Below are 22,449 nucleotides of genomic sequence, written 5' to 3' on the forward strand. Positions count from 1 at the left end.
AATTGCAATGTGCAGTCGGAGGTGGGATTCGAACCCGCAACCTCCTGCTAACTGGACACAGCTGTTAATGATGATCAGTTGTATGTATGGAAGTGGGCGACGATGTCAGTCCCATTGAAAACGAATGGGGAAAAGTTGATATATTTAACGTTAAATTGCGTGACTACTGTAAGAAATGATGTACCCCGGTGTGAATTTTTGAAGCAAGTGACTAAAATAATGAAGGTTCGAAACAATTTTCAGCATTCCCACAATGTGTGCGTATAATATATTATTGAAAAAGATTTTGGCTAAGTACATCTTACATATCTTTAATAGTCATGGTTCTAACAGTAAGTACATTTCTACTTTTTTTTAAAATCTATTTTTAACTGATATCGCCTTATGATGGTGGAGAAAAAATAATTTGAGGAACAAAAATAGAAATGCTCTTTAAAGACCTTAATCATTTGCAGGCAGCATAACCGCTAAATGCTGAAGCACCATGTTTGCTTTGAACTCTGGGATCCACCAATTGACAGCACTTGGCTTTTCTCGCACTTGAGCAACCTGGTGGTTGTTTTTTTTAAACTTCTAAGCCTTTGTGATGTTTGCAGGATCAATGACGTGACGTCATAAAATCACTTTCCCGCTCTATTTTTTTTTTGGTAACATTGAATCCTGTTTTCTCGTACATGTTCAGTGGCAGTAAATGTTTTCTCCTTTCGGGAAGCCGGTACGGTAACTCCCCCCCCCAAACCCCCCCCCCCCCCCCCCCCCCGCTCGGTATTTCGCAAATTGCTCTAAAAGGCTTTGAGATCATTCCGATTTACCTGCGTGTGTAATTGTTGGTGATTTTCAGTGACATGTAACAGCTGTTGATTTCCCGTTAACTCGTGTAATCCATCAAGAGACAGCTTGGGCAGAGGGTCCAATTAGGCCGGCGCACGCACCGAGCCAGGTGGGAGCTCACCACGCTGGAGACCCGGTGACCTATTTCGTAGAAATAACGTTCTTATGAGTTGCCAGAAGGCCGAATAAGCTTGACACCTTTTTTTTTTTTTTTTTTTTTTTGCACATATCAATTTCTAACCCGCGGCTGAAAGTCTGGAACTGCACGCTTTTGCTGGTTTGCAATCTTTTTGAGTTATGGTCTAAATCAAGTAGATTAGATCGATCTTAAATCCTGACGGGACTCGCCGTCTGTTTGTTTTATGTTCCTCTCGGGGGCTTGTCAGTCTTGAAAGGGGGGATTAGGAGTCGTGATTTCCATATGTTGAAATGCCGGCGGGCGGCGGCGGCGGCGGCGGCGGCGGCCGAGAGGGGAAAGGCTCTTACTCCTCCTGGCAGTTGGCAGTTGCGACAACGCAGAAGTCCAAATGAAGGTATGTGGACCATAAAAATGCGATATGTAGCTCCTTTGCTTATTTTGACGTTTTTTTTAGTCCACCAGTAGGAGGTTGAATTCGATCAAACTGAAGTTTTTACGCTCTGGGAAAAGTTGCATTAGCTCGACATGAATGATCATCGGACCATAAAGTCAGAGGTCCAGCTTCTCCTTCTAATGAACCTCAAGACCACTATCCTGAACTAAACTGCTTTTACACGGGAGGAGGGTCAGGCGGAGACGGACACAAATTCAGACTCTCGCCGACTGGTCTTGAGTTGGTGCGGCCGAAAAAGAGCGGTCGCTGCCGCGTTCCCGACGACCGGACCTTCATGAACACGGGGGCAACCAACAAAGGGATGAGGATCAAGACAAACGTTGATCCAGAGATCAAACACAAGACCAGGTGGGGGTTGTTTACAGTGATAGAACTTTGCTTTACCTCAAGGGGGGGACACGCCCACATCTCCACAACAGACTACAAAGTCCAGAAGGCTTTTCGAAACTCTGGATGACGAGCAGTCCTACGAATGAGGAGTCGCTTGAAGAAGAGAGACACTTCGTTTGCATGTCTGCCTCTTTGGGGCAAGAACGGGACGAAAGGGAGTCTTCCCGTCTCAACAGAAAATGTCCTTTCTCAAGCAGAGAGGACGAGATTGGTCAGTCGGACCTCATCTGCTGCGTTGTCGATTGGGAACCAACCGAAGACACGAACAGGAACGCGGTGCAACCGAAGGCCGGTTCTGAAAACGAAGACGTTCTTCTGGGACGGTCTTCTCAGACAAGCGCTGCGGCGCGTGTAACGAGAACGGGCGAGGAGGCGGAAGGCGTCATCCGCCGTGCGAGTCTCACCGGGTCCGATTCGATCCAAAGGAATGGAAACGCAAGAGGCGAGTCGGCCCGTCGCCTCCGAGTCCAGACCCAAGACGAGGAGTACGAACTCGACGGCACTCGGATGGTCGATGAGCTCCGTCGTTTGTGCGAGGAGTTGAGCGAGAGTCTCCGACGAGCTTTGAGGATGGACAAAGAGTGGTTGTCGCGATGCGTCCAAAGAGAACCCGAAATAGGATCTGTTATTTCAAGCGCAGGAACCGTCAACGGGTCCTCAACATCTCCCGGCAACGCCGCTGCTTCGTTCCGCTCCCCTTCATTCACATCGAGACACAATCGGCACGGAGAGGACTTCTGCGAGCAGCGCACGTTGCGGACAAGCTCGGCCGAGGACAGCTGGAGTGAAAAGGAGAGCTTGGATTGGGCCAATCGCAGATGGCGAGAGGAGACGCAGACACGCGGATGCCTCAGGGAATCTGACGGCGGTCAAGATGACCTGCTTTTCTCAGGTAAAAAAAAAAAAAAAAAAAAAAGAGTCATATTTGTTTTTAAAAACTTTTTTTCTTTCGTTTTTTCATCCAGAAATTCTAGCATTTATTTACCAGTTTATTAAAAAAAAATTTTTTAAGAACTACTCATGGGTTGAAAAACGAACCCAGAACCTTCAGTTTGGGAGGCATCCACTTTTGGTCTCATTTTGGTCTCATTTTTCTTCAGGTTAAAAAAAGAAAAAAACAAAGTCATATTTACTTAAAAAAAAAAAAACTAGTAAAAAAAATGTTCATTCAGAAATTCTAAGTAACTTTTACAATGAGTGTATTGAGGACATTTTACCAGTTTCTTACAAAATAAAATTAAAATAAATAAATACTCAGGGGTTGAGGAACGAACCCAGAACCTTAGTTTGGGAGGCAGCCACTCTACCTCCTGAGCCATGCCATTCCTTTTGCGTGTTACTATATTGATGGTGTCCGACGGAATCCTCGTACCTCCAAGAACCTTTTTTTTTTTTTGCCTCATTTTGGACACACCAGTAATGCAGTATAGTGGCAAACAGCAATCAAACAAAGAGTGGCATGACTCAGGTGGTAGAGTGGCTCCCCAAGCTGATGGGCATGAGTTTGTTCCTTAACGCTTGAGGAACTTTTTTTTTTTCTCTAAACTTTACGTATAAACATACAATGCCAGACATGCACTTCCTGTATGTGTATTCGTATTATTAGTAGTAAAGACTACTTCAAAAAAAAATAATAATAATCACTTAAAAATGAATCGGGGTGTTGCAGGGCAGCCATGTCATCTTTTCTTTCTTCAGTGGTGATTCCGCTTTGTCTTCTCCAGACAAAGCTCTGCAGAAACCGGAGGACTTCTGGCAGCAGGAGGCGGAGGAGTGCCTGTCGTTCCGCAGGTGGTTCTCTCATCCCTCTCGGCCCAAGCTCGTCGACTTTCTGCGCATCACCGCCCCCGAGGACGATATCAGCCGGACGGCCGCTCCCGCGTTCCCCGAGCTGCGGGTGAGGAGCGTCGTCACCTAGTTTGATCTGATGTCATTGTTGATTGCAAAGCATCATTCATGCAGCGGGGGGAACGATTTAAGTTCAAGGTCAAAGATTTGAAAGTCAAAAGCACTAAAGATACAACGAACAATGGTGGATCGTAATGTTATATTCCATGGGATTATCTGCATTCATGCCTCTTACATAAACATACTTTACTTGGAGGCCGCGAAGTCCCGCTGCGATAAAATAAAAGCAATTTAAGACGACGACGACGTCTCCGGCACAAAGATCCCCAACAGAGATATAGCTACACTGTGTTTGTATGCTGTAACAATATTGATCATGGGCTCCATCGCTCACCTGCTGGCTATAACGTCAAAATACGAGCAAACAAGGGTGTGGGGACCTGAGAAGTGACAACAAAGCAAACAGGTTGTGAAGAACACATTTGGTAGATTTAGGCTGGGAAAATGTATGTTTTTTGGAGAGAGAAAAAAATCAAATCAACATTTTTTTTATATATATATTATTATAATTTTTTTTCTTTTTTTTCAATATATTTTTTTACTATCATTACTTTTTTTTATTACATTTTCATTTTTAGTTCATATATATATTTATATACCATCATTATTATTTTTAATTTTTACAATTTTATTATGCTTTCATTTTTTGCTTATATATATATATATATATATGAGTGACAGAATAAATATATATATATATATTATTTACTATCATTATTATTTTTAATATTTTTTTATTTTATTACGCTTTCATTTTTTGTTTATAAATATATATATATATATATATATATATATATATATATATATATATATATATGAGTGACAGAATAAATATATATATATATATATATTCTGTCACTCATTACAGCCCTTTGTAAACTTTCAGAAGTGTGTTTGATTCTGTGCGAACAGATTAACCCTATAATGGGAGTACCACACCACTAAAAGGTCCAGATTAACCCGCCCGCGCTGCACAACACGCGCGCGCGCCGGAGCTACGAGACCTCCTGGCCATCGCGGCTTGGCAAACCAAATGTTCAAACAAGTGATTCGTGGCAGTCCTGTTTAGCTTCCTGCAGCTGTGGGGGCGTGGCCTCCTTACAAGTGCATCCAGGGCGCCCGTATCTTTACGGCGGGGTGCGGGAACGATTAGGGCCAACCATCTGCCTTCGGGATTCTACAGGGTGAGGTTGAATATGATGGAAGTTGACAGTTGGTCAGAGGGAACCGGGAGGAAGAATTTGGTCATGCTATGTGAAGTTTAAGGCCATTTGCACATCGCTGAGTGGATTGTCAGTTTCCACGTCTATTTTCCACTTTTCCGGCTGTGAAAATGAATCAATCTGCCTTTCAGTAAGGAACAATTCAGACAAGCGGCGTTAACGTCTGACTCGCCTTGACTGACTTTTTGACTTCCTTTTTGAAATGGAGCTAAAGTCACCCGTCCTCACGTTTTCCCGGGCCATTCCAGAAGAGCACAATGTGGACGTAGCACGGGAGTTTGCCGATCTGAGAGGAAAGCTGAAGAAAAAGGCGGACGCGACTTTTAAAGCAACTCCACCGGAGGACAGCGATAACTCTTTACCGCATGTTATATATCTTGCTGGGAGAGAAGAAAGGATGACCTACGACCTCGGAGGCGAAACAGGAAATCACTCAGAGGAGAAAAAAGGAGAGAATGGTGATGATAAAATAGACCCAGAACAAATAACTGCTGCCTCTATAGCTGGACATTTTGAAATAAATCAACCTGACCGTGTCGATTGTGGCTTGATTGACTCGTCCACCAATTTCATTCATTTTGAAAACGAAGAATTTGCTTTGAATCGACTTCCCAGAGCCAAACGGCTCTTGATTACTATAACTCGGACAGAACATTCCGTTGAGGACGAACGGTCGGAAGCGGAGTCGACGTTGGAGGAAAATAAGTCTCCCTCGCCTGGATCCCCCACGGACAACCGGGTGCATCTCCCTCGCCTCTTTAGTGGTCTTCGGGCGCTGAGGAAGAACGCGGCCGGACCCGGGCGTGACGCCGCGGCTCAAATCCGACCTTCAACCCGAGACGTCAGGACGACAATCCTCCCTGAGAAGCAAGCGGAGGCCAAGATTCAAGGAAACTTCCTGGATCAGATCTCCCTGCTGCTGAACCCCAACAGACGGACCGATGAGCTGGAGGAGAAGATGGAACTTCTTGCCCAGCAACAAGCGGCAACCAAGGAGAACGTGACTGAAAGTAGTCAAGAACTGCAGATGGAAGACCTTCAAACCCAGGAGGACGCTTTGGCAAAAGCGCCAGTATCGGGTGCAGAAGCAGCCTTTCATGCCTTTAAAGCTTTTTTTACGCCAAGGCCACTGAAGAAGGAGAAGACGGCGGACCAGGACGCAGACAAAAAAAGGACCTGGACAGAAAAGGATGCACTGAAAGCATTTTTTGAAAGAACTTCCAACAAGACCACCGAGAGGAATGCGGCAGCTACCGTATGAAGAACATTCTCCTCAATGCAAATAACTGTCAAGTCACTATGGCTATTTATTTATTGCTCCATTTTACAACAACAAATGGCGCAAAAATTAGAGAGAGATGCCCCTTAATCCATTTTTTTTTTAAATATTGCACAAGAATCTGACTTTACAATAGAATGTTTGATTATTGTAGTCAGTATTTTCACACCATAGCAAACAAACATGGCTGAGAAGTCATTGTTTTGTTTAGATTTTTTTTAAACCATAATTAATCGCATGACTTCCATAGTTAACTCATGATTAATCGCACATTTTATACCTGCTCTATATGTTCAAGAAAATATTTTTTTCCTAAGTTTCATACTCGTTAACATAAAAGTGCGGGGAAATGTTAAACTATTAGAAATATGGCTGCATCTTTTATTCATTGATACAGTAATTTCATAATAATTCATAAAATTATGAATAAAAAAAAAAAGAGTGTGATACTGATTTGTGTTGAGGTCATTTTTCTGCCACTAGATGGCATAATTGCATTTGTAAAACGTTGGTGACATCTCAGCACATTTTCTCTTCATATTAACTCATTCACTGCCACTGACGGCTATAGACGTCAAAAATTCATTTGAGCTATTTCTATTACTTTAACATTTTTTTCCCCACTTGTTAACAAGAGTATGAAAACCTAGAATTGTTTTATTGTACATTTAGAACAGATGTAAAATGTGTGATTAATCGTGAGTTAACTAGTGAAGTCATGCGATTAACTACGATTAAAAATTGTAATCGTCTGACACCCCTAATCACAAATTTTATATCTGTTTTAAATGTAAAAAAAAAAATTCTAGGTTTTCATACTCCTAACAAAAGTGGGGGAAAAAATGTAAACTAATAAAAATAGTTCAAATGATTTTTTTATTTTCATTAATCGTGCGTTAAAATAATTAGTGGCGTTAAAGGAACTTTAAATTAACTCAAAATCAACAGACTAATTTACCCTAGTTTTATAGAAGCTGAATCAAACTTAAGTAGCATTTAGAATTTTAAAGAATCAAGATTTTTTTTTTATGTCATTGTGCTTTTCAGATAAGAAGTAATCGCAGTATGTAACTCCGTGTTAGCTCTGATTGGCTGTTAACATTATCTTGTAAATTTTAACCAGTCTTGACATAAACTATGCTCTGTACAAACAAACAAGAAAAAAAGTACTAGCTTGTGATTCATGGTCCAAATAGTGTGGTATATAATGTGATGTTTAACATACAAACCCACAATATTTTTCTTTTTCTTTTTAATAGTCGGAAACAACCAGCCCAGTAGAAGAAGAACGAACTCCTGGACGTTTACAAGCCGTCTGGCCTCCACCCAGAGAGGAGAAAGTTGGTTTGAAGTATACTGAAGCAGGTACTGACACACTGTTAAATAGTCCAAACATAAATATAACTTCTTAAGTTAAAAATAGAGAAAGATTTGTCGGGAAAAGTAACATTTTTACTTTGGCTTTTTTTGTGGGGTCATTTGGTTGACTTGTATAATAAACAAATGCAGTCCATCCAAATGTTACATCATGGATCTTATTGGATTGTGGTGAAAGGTCCAAATTAAATAAAAACATTTTCCTATATTGAGAACATTCAGGAGATATGTGATGCGATTCCAAAGCATATAGACAGAGGTAGTGTTTGCTAAATTGCTATCATAGACAATATATCGCACTTCAACACAAGGTCAAGGTCAACACAAATCCGCCCTGCTTGAGTCCACAGCAAACAAATCTCGTTGACCTTGAAGTCCGGATATGCTAATTAATGTGTTATTCAACAATTCTTCAACACATCTATATTTGTCATCCAAACCTACAATTTAAGCAAACACAAATAGGTGGGTTTCCATCCACCTATTTTTATTCGAATTTTCAAGAATTGCAAAAAAGTAACTGAATGGAAACGACAGAAATTCGGAAAAAAAAGTCCAAAATTCGCAACAAAAAAAAGAAAACGTTTTTACGTGTGGAGGGGGTGATTTTTGAAGCGTATCAAAAAAAGCAAAATGCGCATTTTGCCGATGGAAACAGGTTTTGCGAATAAGCGACTACAAGACCGGATATACGTCGCACGTTTTGACTTTATACTACGTCACAAGCACGTTTTTAGTCACAATAAATGGCGGATGATAAAGTAAGATATGTTTGGGGAGACGAAGAAACACGATTTTTTAAATAATTAATAAAAGAAAAAAAACATTAATGCAATTTTAGATGGTTTTATTAACATCAGCTCTCAATGTAATGACACACTTCACTTACATGCGGGGAGGGAAGCCAACAAGAAAAACTACTTCCGTTTAGTCCTTTAAAAGCAACATTCCCACCTGGAACTCCCCATTGTTCCAAAGTTCCGTCACTACAACGTCATCTCGCGGCGCATATTCGCAAAAGAAGAGCCGATGGAAACGGGCACAAGTCGCATGTCCGTTTTGCGCATTTTCACAAAATTCGCATAAAAATTTCGAAACATTTGGATGGAAACCAATGTCAAGTCACCATTCTGATTAGTTTCTGCTGGTCGACCACATGGCCTCGCCTGCCCTCTAGCGGTTGAAATCTATCAGTGCAACTTTGAGCTAACCACTGTATAGAAAAAATGGCTCCATTGCTGTCTGATTTTAGAGCACCAGGCAGCTCTTCTGCAGTTGAAACGAGAATGCAGAGAAGAAGTGGAAAGGTTACAGGTCAGTGTGAAAGATAATATTGTTCTGTTAGGTAAAGTAAAGTCGAATTGCTTTCCACAGTCTGGGTGAACCTGCTCGATAGCCCCCCCGGGGACAAATGAACTCACGCAACTGGTTTCATTCAGCATCAGTTAAACACACAAATGATCAACAGACTTCAGCTTCATTTCACAAATATCGATGAATAAATAAGTAAATGGTGACAAATAGGAGTGTGACTGATCTGTCTTTTGTTGACCACTATTTCAGGAGGACTTCAGCCAAGAACTCTCTCAACTAAAGGTAGAAAATGAGGTCACGGTATCCCGTCTGGAGCGCACCCTGACTGAGCTGCAGGCTCAGTTTGGCGCCCTCAGACGTGGCGAGCTCAGAGACGCTGGCGTGTCCACACGAGATGACAAATTTCCACACAAAGACTTCCGCACCGTCTGCATCCAAACTGACAGGGAGAACTTGGTCAAGAGTGATGACGATGGGAAGGAGAGAGACTGCGCCCAAAATCAGCACACGGTGACCCCTAAAAAACTAGACTTGGCTTCGATCAGCTCGCGAGAAGGAGGCCCACCGTGTCCATCTGTGGGACCTCATGCACCGATCAATATTATCACTCCACAAATATTGAAATCCCCCCTGCCACCTCCACCGCCACCTCCACCTCCACCTCCGCCGCCGCCTCCACCTGCTCCATTTATGTCAGCTGCAGTGCCCCCACCACCTCCACCCCCTCCATCCACGATTTCACGTGTCACTTCATCGATGCCGCCATCTTTATCTGCGGCTCCCAGAAAACCTGTGGTGGAGCCTTCGCGTCCCATGAAGCCTCTGTACTGGACCAGAATTCAGATTGAGGACAACAAGTATGTTTACAGCCCACACATTGTACTACTGAGTGGTCCCTTGCTACTACGCGATTCACTTGCAGATTTTTATGTAGGCCCATAACTCGAGTTGTACCTCGATATTTTGCGGGGAGGGTTTTTAGAGATTATTCGTCCCCCTTTCCCTCCCACCCTTTACAATGGTGAATACTCTATAAAATTATTTTTTTATGCTGCTATTTTTTCCCTTTTTTTGTAATATTTGAGTAAACAAAAACAACTCTTTCTTTAATTAACAAAATCTCTTATATTAAAAAAATATATAGAATATTTGGTAAATTAAAAAACGTGTACTTGTATGATAGGTATGCCGGTGTCAGTACCAGATGTGATGCCAGATCGTATCGGGGTCGCCTAACAAACACGTCACGCTACAGGATTGGCTAGAAATTATCCAATTGACGACAAATATTGGAAAGAAAATATTGAAGATGTCATTTAAATAACAAAATGTACGGGCTGAAATTGTAAAAACGTAAATAAACCTAAGAATATAAAAGCAAGATATATTGAATAAATAGATTGAACAAATGATAAATACACAAATTAATTGCCTGAGATGTGACAGATAAATATTGTCAGTTTAGATTGCTAATTTGGTCCTATTATCATTAAGACTATTTTTGTGATGTATTGTGATTTGTGAACTGCTAAAAAATAAACCAAACCGAAGTGAGTTTGAATCGCGCATTTCGTTAGCGCTGCTGTACTGACGTCATCGGCAAGCTCGACAACGCTTCAAACTATTTATTTTTATTTTTTAAATCTTCAAATATCCTGCTTTTATATTCTTAGGTTTATTTACGTTTTGACCATTTCAGTCCATACATTTTGTTATTCAAATGACATCTTTAATATTTTCTTTCCAATGTATTGACGTCACACAGATAAAAAAAAAAAACTTTATTGAACAATTGTAAACGGATTTCTCCAGCCTATCGGTAGGCGACACTAATACAATCTGGCAGCCCGATCTCATGCACCAAAAACCGAAACTGATTTACCAAATACTGGAGAGAACGTCCTTAAAGAAATGAGGAACACAGTCAAAATAAATAAATCAATAACCAAAATATTAGGGACAGTTCTCAGTATAATGCAGTGCAAACTGTGATCACAATAATAAACAATCTGTTAAAAGCAGAGAATTATTATTTTTTAAATATATATAAACACAATTTGTATCCACCGCTGTCAACTTCAATGACATTATAAATGCTCTTAAATGAGAAAACTAATTCATATTTAAAGACAATACAAATGGAACTGCGGTTTTGACAGAATTATAGCAATATTGTTTTTGTCTTTTTCCCAGGAACACCACCACACTGTGGAATGTTTTGGAAGAACCGCAGATCATCAACGCGGTTGAGTTTGAGGATCTGTTTGCCAAAACCACCACACGACTCAAGAAAAAACCACTAGTGGAGAATTATGAGAAGAAAACAAAAGCAAGGAAGGTAACGTTTACGTATCATATCATTATTAAGGCGGCATGTGTGGAATATTATTCACCACGACGTTCGGAATTTGACCCCCGAACCTCAGCGTGTGTTTGTGTGTTAGATCATTAAACTGCTGGACCGTAAGCGCTCTCAGGCTGTGGGCATCCTTATATCAAGCCTCCACCTAGAGATGAAAGATATCCGACAAGGTCAGTAACTGACCTCTCGCCATAAAGTTTTCATATATTTATCTATACATATATTCCTTTGCAAATGTGACCTGTCTTTGTTTTATTTCTTGTAGCGGTTCTGACTGTGGATAACTCCGTGGTGGACCTTGAGACTATTGAGGCGCTGTATGAAAATGTGCGTATTACATAGGAGTATTAACTCATTCACTGCCATTGACGGCTATAGACGTCAAAAAAATCATTTGAACTATTTCTATTAGTTTAAAAAAAAAAAATCCACTTTTGTTTACAAGGGTATGAAAACCGAGAGGGAAAAAATATTGTACATTTACAACAGATATAAAATTTATGATTATTAAAGATTATTAAAAAAAATTGGGATGTCAGGCGATTCCATTTTTTAATCGTAATTAATCGCATGACTTAACTAGTTAACTCACTATTAATCACAAATTTGATATCTGTTCTAAATGTACAATAAAAACAATTCTGGGTTTTCATGCTCTTGTTAACAAAAGTGCAAAAAATTTTAAACTAATAGAAATAGTTCAAATGAATTTTTGACGTCCATAGCCGTCAATGGCAGTTAATGAGCAATTGTGTATTAAAATGTCACGCCAATGTTTATGTCAACATGTCAGAGAGCTCAGCCAGAGGAGCTGGAGAAGATCAAGACGCATTACAACACGTCCAGGGAAGAAGAGGTTAAGCACTTGGACAAACCTGAGCAGTCAGTATAAGCACAGATGAAGTGTGGTTGATTGCGTGTGAAGCACTGACTGGTCCAACTACAATTTATTGATAACCGCATCGTTCCCCATGTGGGGATGTTTGTGTGATCCAGGTTCCTGTATGAGCTCTCGCAGATTCCGGATTTCGCAGGCCGGGCTCGCTGCATTATTTTCAAGGCAGCCTTTAATGATGGGATGGCGTCCGTTCTGCACAAACTGGACATTATCGCATCTGTGTGTGAGGTGGGAAGGAACACGGAACAGGAAACACCCTTATAAGGGCATCTACTGTACCGCGGTTCTGATGCAAGTCCCCATGAAAACATGAATTATTATTATTATTATTATTATTATTACTATACCACATATTACACATCGTCGCTGCTATGTGAGAAACACTTACTTTACATTTCTATGTTTTGGGGATGAAATTGAATGCAGACATCCCCAAAACGTAAAAATGAGTGCTGTCAAAGTTAAAGCGTTAACTGATTAATTAATCACAAAAGAAATTATCGCATTAATCATGAATTAATGCAGATTAATCGCACTATTAACTCATTCATTGCCATAAATTCATTAAAAAATATATTGTTAAAAATCAGGGGCAAGAGGCGTTTTTTTTTTATTGTAATTAATTGCATGACTTCACTAGTTAACTCACGATTAATCACAAATGTTATATCTGTTCTAAATGTACAAGTTAGTAAGTAAGTTAACAAGTAAGTTAAAATTGTTTTTTGACGTTTATAGCCGTCAACGGCAGTGAATGAATTAAAAAAAAAAAAGGAAAGAAAATATTATAAAAAATTTGGGGCGTCAGGCGATTAAAGTTTTTAATCGTAATTAATCTCATGACTTCACTAGTTAACTCGCGATTAATCACAAATTTCATATCTGTTCTAAATGTACATTAAAACAATTCTAGGTTTTCATATTCTTGTTAACAAAAGTGGAAAAAAAATGTGATTAATCTGATTAAAAAATGTAATTGTTTGACAGCTCTAGTAAAAATACAAATAAAAATAAAAAAGGGGGATCAAATGGACATAAGTGTTTTTCACATAGCAACGACGAAATATAATATTACATTTAAAAAAATCCTCCCAAAAAACTATAATCAATCATTTGAAAGCAACATTGCGTTTTTCCTTAAAATTGCCTTAAATTAATGGCAATTTTCTATTATTCTTATTTCTAATTTCATGTTCTTGATAGTAAAATGGCCCGATACCTGGTATTGTTACTACTCGCCCATCCCTACTTTCGATATATAAAACCCCCCTCATATTGCATTTTCCATAAAAAAAATGTATGAAATTTATGAACATTTTCTATTCCTTTAATTTCTCATTTCGAGTTCCTGATCATAAAATGGCCACAAGAGGGCGGCCTTGCGAGTACTGTTGCCTTGAAATAAGACCGGTTATCAGCCCAATATTGATACCTGGTGTCATTATTCGCCCATCCCAAATAAGAAATTCAGGATCTGGTATCCATGTATATATAGAGAAGTAAAGTATACATTCCAGGAGACAAAATCCCTTGGTCTGAAGTGCTCACTAAATTGTTGTCACTGAACAGGCCTCGCTTCACAGAAAGTTGCCCGTGTGTTTTTTACATGAAGGCTCTTCTGGAAAAAAATGGCGTGAAGGAAGTGCTGGGACTGATTTTGGCTGTGGGCAATCACATGAACGGCGGCAACAGGATTCGAGGGCAGGCTGACGGCTTCGGGCTGGAGATCCTTCCAAAACTTAAAGATGTCAAGAGCAGGGTATGGAACCTCGACCGTTGGGGAACAGCTGTGGTCTCGGTTTTTCATTTTCATGGGGTTCTTTGAATAGCAACATCTTTCTTCTTTTTTTTTTTTTTTTCGCCCTCTAGGACAATCGCATCAGCCTTGTGGACTACGTGGTATCATATTACCTTCACAATGTTGACAAGGTAGTATCATGAAAAGACATAAGCGCGTGTTGTCTTGCAAACTCAAGTCCAAGCGCGGTTGTCTGTGCTTTGATGATTCTTTGCCAGAATGCCGGGACAGACAAGAGTACCTTTCCACTTCCTGAACCTCAGGACGTCTTCCTGGCGTCGCAGCTCAATTTTGAGGACCTCAATGCAGAGCTAAGAAGGCTTGAACGAGATCTAGCAGGTGTGTCATTTTACTGTCTCCTCGCTTTTCTTGGGAATCGTTCAATTAACTCATTCATTGCCATTGACGGCTTTAGACGTCAAAAATTCGTTTGAACTATTTCTATTAGTTTAACAATTTTTCCACTTTTGTTCACGAGTATGAAAACCGACAGGAAAAAAAAAAAAAATATATATATATATATATATATATATATATATATATATATATATATATATATAATTTGTGATTAATCGTGAGTTAACAAGTAAAGTCATGTGATTAATTATGATTAAAAAAGTTTAATCGCCTGACGCCCCTAATTTTTAACTCATTCACTGCCATTGACGGCTATGGGCGTCAAAAATTCATTTGAACTATTTCTATTAGTTTCACATTTTTTTCCCCACTTTTGTATGTAAACCTAGAAAAAAAGAGTGTACATTTAGAACAGATGTAAAATTTGTGATTAATCGTGAGTTAACTATTGAAGTCATGCAATTAAGTACAGTTAAAAATTGTAATCGCCTGACGCGATTTAAAAAAAGAAAGAAAAGATTATTAAAAACTAGGAGCGTCGGGCGATAATTTTTTTTTATTGTACTTAATTGCATGACTTCACTAGGTTTCTTGTTAACAAAAGTGGAATAAAAATGTTAAACTAATAGAAATAGTTCAAATGAATTTTAGACGTCTATAGCCGCCAATGGCAGTGAATGAGTTAATAATCTTCTTTTTTTTGTAAAAAATTAAATAAAATCATAATAATAATTTTCGTTTTTCTTATTTATATATATATATATTATTTTTTTTAGAAAGAAAAGATTATAAAAAATTTGGGGCGTCAGCAAATTACATTTTTTAATCGTAATTAATCGCATGACTTCGCTAGTTAACTCACGATTGATCACAAATTTTATATCTGTTGTAATACAATTAAAACATTTCTAGGTTTTCATACTCTTGTTAACAAAAGTTTAGCAATAGTTCAAATGAATTTTTGACGTCTATAGCCGTCAATGGCAGTGAATGAGTTAAAAACAATGAATCACCCCGACAGATGTTTACTCGCATACTGCGTGACCAGAAAATGAATTAGCGGTCATTTTGTTGTGTGTTTTTGTTTTAAGAAGCCCCCTAAGAAGCCCCCTAATCAATGCAGCTCTGGCTTCTGTCAATGTTTACACTTTGGACGAAAGGCCTTCAAACAGAACCTTGTATTATTTTCCCCGTTTGCGACGATGGTAACCATCTGTTTGCGTTCGCTATGCGTCTGTATCCAGAGACGAGCAGGAGTCTTGGAGCCGATACCGGCCTGGCGCCTTTTAGATCCAGCTTCTAATCCTTCGGGCCCATCAGATCTCCCGTCCTTTGTGCGCGCCTGTCTTGTCGCCAGTAAAGGTAGACCGCAGCTTGCCACTTATGTAATCTCCAGACCTCTTGTATCTGCGCCATCTTTGCACGGGGCCCTCCACACGGACCCGTAACCATCTCGGCCGTATCGGACCCGGGCTCCAGTGTGGCCCCCCGAGATGTGCGCCCGAGATTGCTTTCTTTAGCTTTCAACGCAGCTTTGTTAGTATCGCTTGATCAAGCCAAACGGCTGCGCAATCTGGACGGTCCATCGTACCGTCTGTTTGAACCGTCATCATTGTTGCTTTTCACTCTTACTAGGTTCGCTTGAGGCTTGGTATATATATATAAAAATAAAAAAAAGAAGCTACCAGGCGGAGTTGTCATCCTTGTTGAATGTTACAAATCAACACGACACACTTTCACTTGACTTCAGGAAGTCCAGTAGTAAGGAAATGAGTCAAATAGCAGAACTGTAAGGATTCTTACTGTATGGTTGCATAGGCATGTCCTTAGGTATAAGGTACAAGTTATTGTAAAATCTTAATTACTGTCAAAATCTATTACAGCAAATTACTGTGTGTATGTATATATATATATATATATATATATATATATATATATATACATATTTCTTTTTTTTTACAGTTTATAAATTACAGTTTAAAAAAATTACAGTATTATGCTGTAATAGATTTTTACTAGGGGTGTCAGGCGATTACGTTTTTTAATCGTAAAACCATCGCATGACTTCAATAGTTAACTCACGATTAATTGCCAATTTTGTATCCGTTCTAAATGTGCATACTCTTGTTAACATAAAAGTGGAAAACATTGTTAAACTAATAGAAATATGGCTGGTCATTGATACAGTCATTTCATAATAATTCATAAAATTGAGTTAAAATAAAAAAAAATATTTACTGTACGGTAAAAAAAAGAATGTGATATTGATTTCTCTTGAGGTAATTTGTCTGCCACTAGATGGCATGATTGCATTTGTAAGACGTTGGTGACAGCTCAGTGCATTTTTCTTTTCATATTCTGATCTATCTAATATTTAACATGAAGTAACTTGCGAAATTCTGCACATTTTTTAAATGGTAAAATATAACTTAACACAAGTCTCCACAAATATATGCATTATTATTAAATATATTATATATTACTGCTAAATTTGGATGTGGACGTGTCAGCTACCTCAGGCTTTCCACGTAAGGGGCCGTCATTAATCGCGCATTTAAAAAATGAGTGGTGTTAAAGGAACTTATTATTTAACTAAAAAATTTACTAAAAATTAACACACAAATTTTGATACGCCTTATTTTTACAGTAATTTACTGAGATTTTACAATAATTAGCTGGCAACTTTTTTTTGCCAGTTATTTCCTGTCAATTCTACATGCTTGTCAGTAATTGATATATATATAAAAACCTTGGATCTTCCAATGGTCTGTAAGCATCGTGCCCATTAATGTTTTGGGTAGGCTAAGCTAACATTAGCCAGCACGTCTGCCGAAAGGATCGAAACGTCATAAACACTCACGACGACCGATTTCGACGACCGAGTTATTTGTAGTAACAAGAACTTTGTGTTTATTTAGAAAGTCCCCAAAATAGTCTCCCTGGTGAGATTAATTAAAAGCATTTGTTTGTTCCCATTTCGAGCGTTTTGACTACTAAGTTGATCAAAAATGACCCGAAATGACTTCAGACAAGATCAATCTCTGTGAGCTTTTTGTAAAACTATTATTTCTTTCCAAATCTGTTCCTCGCGAGTCAACTTAAACCTAATACAGCATCAAACCAAAGTATTTTCACAACTGACAACTTTGTTTACGTGCGGGTGTCCATAACCCTCTTCAGTGGGATATAAGCAAACTTTTCAAACACAAAAGGCGGACAAAAGAAAGAAAGCGTGGCCGCACAAAGGAGACAAAGATACCGACATCCACAGTTTACACAAATCACCATTGAAAACAGTATTTTTTTGTAATCTTATCTGGGTGATGTTGATCAAGCGTCAGGGTGGAGGGGGGAGGGGGGGGGGGGGGCGCAGCCTCTATTATGACTGGCCCGCGCAGACTGGCTCCTCTGATCCGCTGATTGGATGCAGGGGGGGGGGAGAAGGACAGAGTTTTTGCAGTCGCCATCTCAAATGTGGATCAAAAGTGAGATCTGAGGAGGAAGTTGGGCTGATAAGATCCTCGTGCCCAGGTACAGTTCGTTTTCCTCTAACGCGCCTTTCTGAGGCCGTCTCACGGCAATTTCAACTCTGGGACGCGTCCGACTTCGGAATTGTACAATCCTGGGTTAAAGATTTAGGGTTTGCTGCTGCTGTCACTAAACCGTTGTCTTATGGTCTTTCCAGCTCTCACGAGGTCAATAAACAATCGTAACTTGTAACTTAGTGTGCTGTCCAGTATATGGAAACTCTCTATTTCAAATATGGTTGGTTTTGTTTTGGAAAAGGATGTGAAAAGGACGTGCAGAAGGTCTGCTCGGACTCCCCTGAGGAACATCTGCAGCCGTTTAAAGACCGAATGGAGACGTTTCTTCTTAGTGGTGAGTGTTTTAAGTTGTACGTAACCAAACAGCTATGAATCACATGTAGGCAGGGGTATTTATTTCGCTTAGTGGCCTGCTTCGTCGAAAGAAAAGCCGTGAGATAACTATTGTTGGGATTTGACACTTCATTAAAAAAAAAAAAAAAGTAATCTAAAATCACGTGCGATATATTCATTACCGCTTACCCCATTTGTCAAATTCCCGCAATGCTCTGTTCACATCACAAACATTTCCTGAAAATCACATTGCAAATGTTTCAAGATGTTTTTCAGTCAAAATCCCAAGTGCAGTAAACATCTAGAGAATGCTAACAGAAAACTGAGCAACCACTAATAGGCATTTGTTCATTTACTATTATGACATGTGTGTCATTCGCTTTATTTTATGACATAGCGGGACCATACAAACAGTATTTTTATGTCGTTTTTGGCCCACCCACACATTTTAAATCAAAGCGTGCTTGCTTCAAGCCATCTATTTGACGTTTACTGTGAAACTGACACATAAAACAAAAGAAAATTAAACGTTGTAAATTTAAACACCAAATAATGTCGTCAAACAAAAGAATGCTAGCTTAATGCTAACGCCATAAACAGGTCCGACAACAAAAGAATGCTAGCTTAATGCGAACGCCATAAACAGGTCCTACAACAAAAGAATGCTAGCTTAATGCTAACGCCATAAACAGTTTCTACGACAAAAGAATGCGAAATAAAAGTGTGATCGCTTCAAGCTATTCATTTGCCACTCCCAGTTGACGTTTGCTGTGAAACTGACACAGAAAACAAAAGAAAATTAAACATTGTAAATTTAAACACCAAATAATTTCATCAAACAAAAGAATGCTAGCTTAATGCTAACGCCATAAACAGGTCCTACAACAAAAGACTGCTAGCCTAATGCTATGGTTATAAACAGGTCCTACAACAAAAGAATGCTACTTTTAATTAAACTACTTTTTGTATGTAGAGAAGATATGTGTTAACAAGCTAGCAACCGTCATGTAAGCTAGCAATTGATCGTGCAAATTTCCTTTCAGCACGTAAAGAACAAGTCGGAGCTTCCTATCAGTTGATGACAGCGCAAAAAAGGTTAGAGAAAGAACATCTTTGACCCTTTAAATATATATATTTTTAAAAACTCAGTGTTGTGGGTTGTTTTAGACGCTTTAATTCCTGTCTGGCTGCCCAGTTTCCAGGACTTGTGTGTGTACTTTGGGCCGAAGCCCAAAGCGGGAGAAAAGGAGGTGACGTCCAGTCATTTCTTCATGCTGTGGTTTGAGTTTTGCGCCGACTTCAAAGCCAGGTGGAAGCGGGAGAATCGGAACTTCAATAAAGAAAGGTATACTACTGCGAGGAGATATACATAGACAGTAGAATACAGTATATCCTTTTTAGAGGGAGTTTAAACCCCTTTGGTGTCATGATACTTTGGTTCACACACTGATTAACTCATTCACTGCCATTGACGCCTATAAACGTCAAATTTTATTTCATTTCATTTCATTTGAACAATTTTTATTAGTTTAACTTTTTTCCCCCCACGTTTGTTAACAAGAGTATGAAATCCTAGACTTTTTTAAATTTTATTTTTTTAAAGAAAATATTATTAAAAATTAAGGGCGTCAGGCTTTTTTATTTTTTATTGTTATTAATCGCATGACTTCAATAGTTAACTCACGATTAATCACAAATTTTAAATCTGTTCTAAATGTACCAAAAAAAATTCAACAGGTTGGAAACAATTTTAAACTAATATAAATATTTCAAATGAATTTTTGACGTCTATAGCCGTCAATGAGTTCACAATTCAAGTTAGATATCATCCAAACACTGATCCGTGTATGGGCCTAATATGGAGAGACTTGCTTTATGATCAGAAATGAGTAGGGTCCAGACGGCATTCCTCTAGAATTTTAATCTTTTTTGTTGAACTACTGCAGGTTAAAAGAGGCCCAGCAGTCAGTCAGGAGGATCACATCAGAGAAGAAAGTGGAGACCCGAAAGATAATCCCAAACAGTCTGGTACGCGTGGCACTTGACACCCACATGCTGAATAATACAAATTCAATCAAAATCCATACGCAAAGGAATGAATTAATATCTATCCACTGATTATCATTTTATTTTCAACAGAAAGAACGACTGCGACAGAAAGAAGCTAACGTGAACTCAGTTTAAAATTCTCACGTAATTAGAGAATGAAAAACAAAAAAAAAAGTGTTTTATGTACTGTGGAACCTCTAATAAGAACGAATTATTCAGACTCGCATCCTATTGACGATTTGGAGTCTTCAGTTAAGCTAGCATGAGAGTTTTTGGAATGTGGAAGGAAGCCAGGGATGCAAACTTCACAAAGGAGGACCTGACCTGAGGTTCGAGCACAGAACCTCGCCCAGAACCTTTTTTATTTTACAAGTTTAATGAATTTTAGAGAGGAAAATTATGGACAGTGTAGAAGCATTTATATTCATGGTCACGAGTGGTCTTGAGCCGTTTAGTTAAATTAATCTAATGTGAGTCATATAAATGATCTGTCCACAAATAATAACAATCGTTTTGAATTTTGAGTCAACTGAATGAGACTAGCATTACAATTTATTAGTGATAGACCGGCTATCGGCACTGATATTCAGCATTGATGAATATCGGTATGGGCCTTGCTGAAAAATCGGATGGTCGATAATAAGATCAATTTAGAAATGTGTTAACTTTAGGGAATTGTATGGACATTTTCAGTTCCTAAGATATGATGTGCAACCTGGAAACTTTTTATTTGACACTTTATTTTGTTTTATTTATTTATTTGTTTTGTTTTATTTTAAAACCAAGATACATGACAAGTTTACATTTTAGATCTTTTAACATTTTGGAAAACTTTATTTACTGTAGATTTTTTTCTTTTCAATATTTACTTATTTTAAATTTTCATTTAATTTTTTTAAATATGCTGATGACTACTGGAGCTTCCAGAAATGTTTGTTTGAACTTGAATATTTTGTCAATCTGAAAGTTGTTGAATAAACACGTGCTTAAAGACATTTCGACAATAGTAATTGTTAATAGTTGGGTGTTTTATTTCCCCTTTTAGTGACTGTAGTTCTACAATGGACTATATGCCACAGAGGAGGCGGGACTTCCAACTTCCGGGTTTTCACCCATCAACTTTGTTTCCCTTTCCGGTTTGCGACGTGTTGGCCGCGTCCTAGTCCCTTGCGCTTCCGCCTTTGTGCCCCTCGGTTGTAAAACCCGGAAGTCGGAAGTCCGTGGCATCTACCCCATTGATCTAAATTCATCAACATGTATTTACACTTTAAGAGTAATCGCGAACGTTCAGACTATTTTGAGTCCATATAGTTGTAATTATAAATGAAGATGTCAATTTTGTTAACAAAAAAAAAAAAAAAAGTTCCTCTTGTTTCAGCAAATTCCGCTTGTCGGGCTCGCAAAAGACAAGCTCCCTCCCCATCAAGTCTAATCCGTGTTTATAGTCGTGCACCTGCACTGCTTAACTCGCTGCACCCGTTTCTTCCTGGTACTGGGCGTTTGTCCGGGGCAGAAAAGCGTGTACGTGACCGTGCTGAAAGTTCTGGGTACGCACGCCGAGCACGACTCGAACGCGTTCCCATCCTGGTAAACGTGCCTCGGGATGTAGAAAGAGTTACATTGGCCGTGGCAGAAGCGGTTGATGATGCTTCGGCTCAGGCAGCCGTCCTCGCGGATTGTCTGCTTGAGCGGTTGGGTCTTGCACCAGTCCAAGCGCAGGTACCGACGCTCCGTGACGTGCAGCGCCTCCTGACTGGACTCCAAAACCTCCTCGGCGACGGTAGCAGCGGCGGCGACGGCGGCGGGCGCCATCACGCGGGAGATGAAGCCGCCGATGGGCGGCGATTGCTGGCAGCGCTCCGGTTCGTTCGGGTTGGATTTGTTCGGGTGCGGGAAGGAGCCTTGAAAGGTGGCCGCGTGCGTACTCGTCGGCGTGCTGAGCAGCAGGACGAGAACTGGGGGGAAGGTCAGCAAACACCGGCTTGTCATCATGGAAGCTGAAAGGAAACGAGGCTTTTTTTACGCACAGGTAACGCGCACGCATTGCGCACTATACAAAATCCGGCCGTCGTCATCCTTTTAAAGATATTTGACGTTAGATCTTACCTGTTGCTTAGTTTTCGACTGATATAAATCCAAGCGTGTTTGCTCTGGATGTTGTGACTTGTGTGTGTGTGGCTTTCTTGAGTGAT

At 39.5% G+C, this 22,449-nt stretch overlaps 2 protein-coding genes across 4 annotated transcripts; one reads left to right on the forward strand and one right to left on the reverse strand.

Moving 5' to 3' along the window:
- Positions 1-1,296: 1,296 nt before the first annotated feature.
- On the forward strand, positions 1,297-21,261 carry fmn1 (formin 1). Of its 3 annotated transcripts, XM_086061423.1 has the most exons (18): positions 1,297-2,706; positions 3,539-3,711; positions 7,484-7,589; positions 8,854-8,915; positions 9,165-9,772; positions 11,109-11,253; positions 11,360-11,447; positions 11,543-11,604; positions 12,071-12,159; positions 12,274-12,403; positions 13,788-13,934; positions 14,045-14,104; positions 14,192-14,312; positions 18,117-18,209; positions 19,252-19,303; positions 19,404-19,553; positions 20,155-20,236; positions 20,348-21,261. In XM_086061423.1, exons 1-18 carry the CDS (start codon positions 1,878-1,880, stop codon positions 20,390-20,392), a joined length of 3,042 nt encoding a protein of 1,013 aa, XP_085917549.1. In that variant the 5' UTR covers positions 1,297-1,877; the 3' UTR covers positions 20,393-21,261. The 3 variants fall into 3 exon arrangements, with proteins under 3 accessions (XP_085917549.1, XP_085917550.1, XP_085917551.1); XM_086061424.1 differs by lacking the exons at positions 12,071-12,159; positions 12,274-12,403; XM_086061425.1 differs by lacking the exons at positions 18,117-18,209; positions 19,252-19,303; positions 19,404-19,553; positions 20,155-20,236; positions 20,348-21,261 and adding an exon at positions 15,575-15,833.
- Positions 19,979-22,436, reverse strand: grem1a (gremlin 1a, DAN family BMP antagonist). Its single transcript, XM_086061426.1, has 2 exons — positions 22,364-22,436; positions 19,979-22,254 (listed from the first exon to the last, which is right to left on the reverse strand). Exon 2 carries the CDS (start codon positions 22,247-22,249, stop codon positions 21,686-21,688), a length of 564 nt encoding a protein of 187 aa, XP_085917552.1. The 5' UTR covers positions 22,250-22,254; positions 22,364-22,436; the 3' UTR covers positions 19,979-21,685.
- Positions 22,437-22,449: the final 13 nt, after the last annotated feature.

The sequence above is a fragment of the Leptonotus elevatus genome, chromosome 18, assembly GCF_054856555.1.
Source record: "Leptonotus elevatus isolate MCC_2025b chromosome 18, RoL_Lele_1.0, whole genome shotgun sequence".
In the NCBI taxonomy this organism is placed as follows: Eukaryota; Metazoa; Chordata; class Actinopteri; order Syngnathiformes; family Syngnathidae; genus Leptonotus; species Leptonotus elevatus.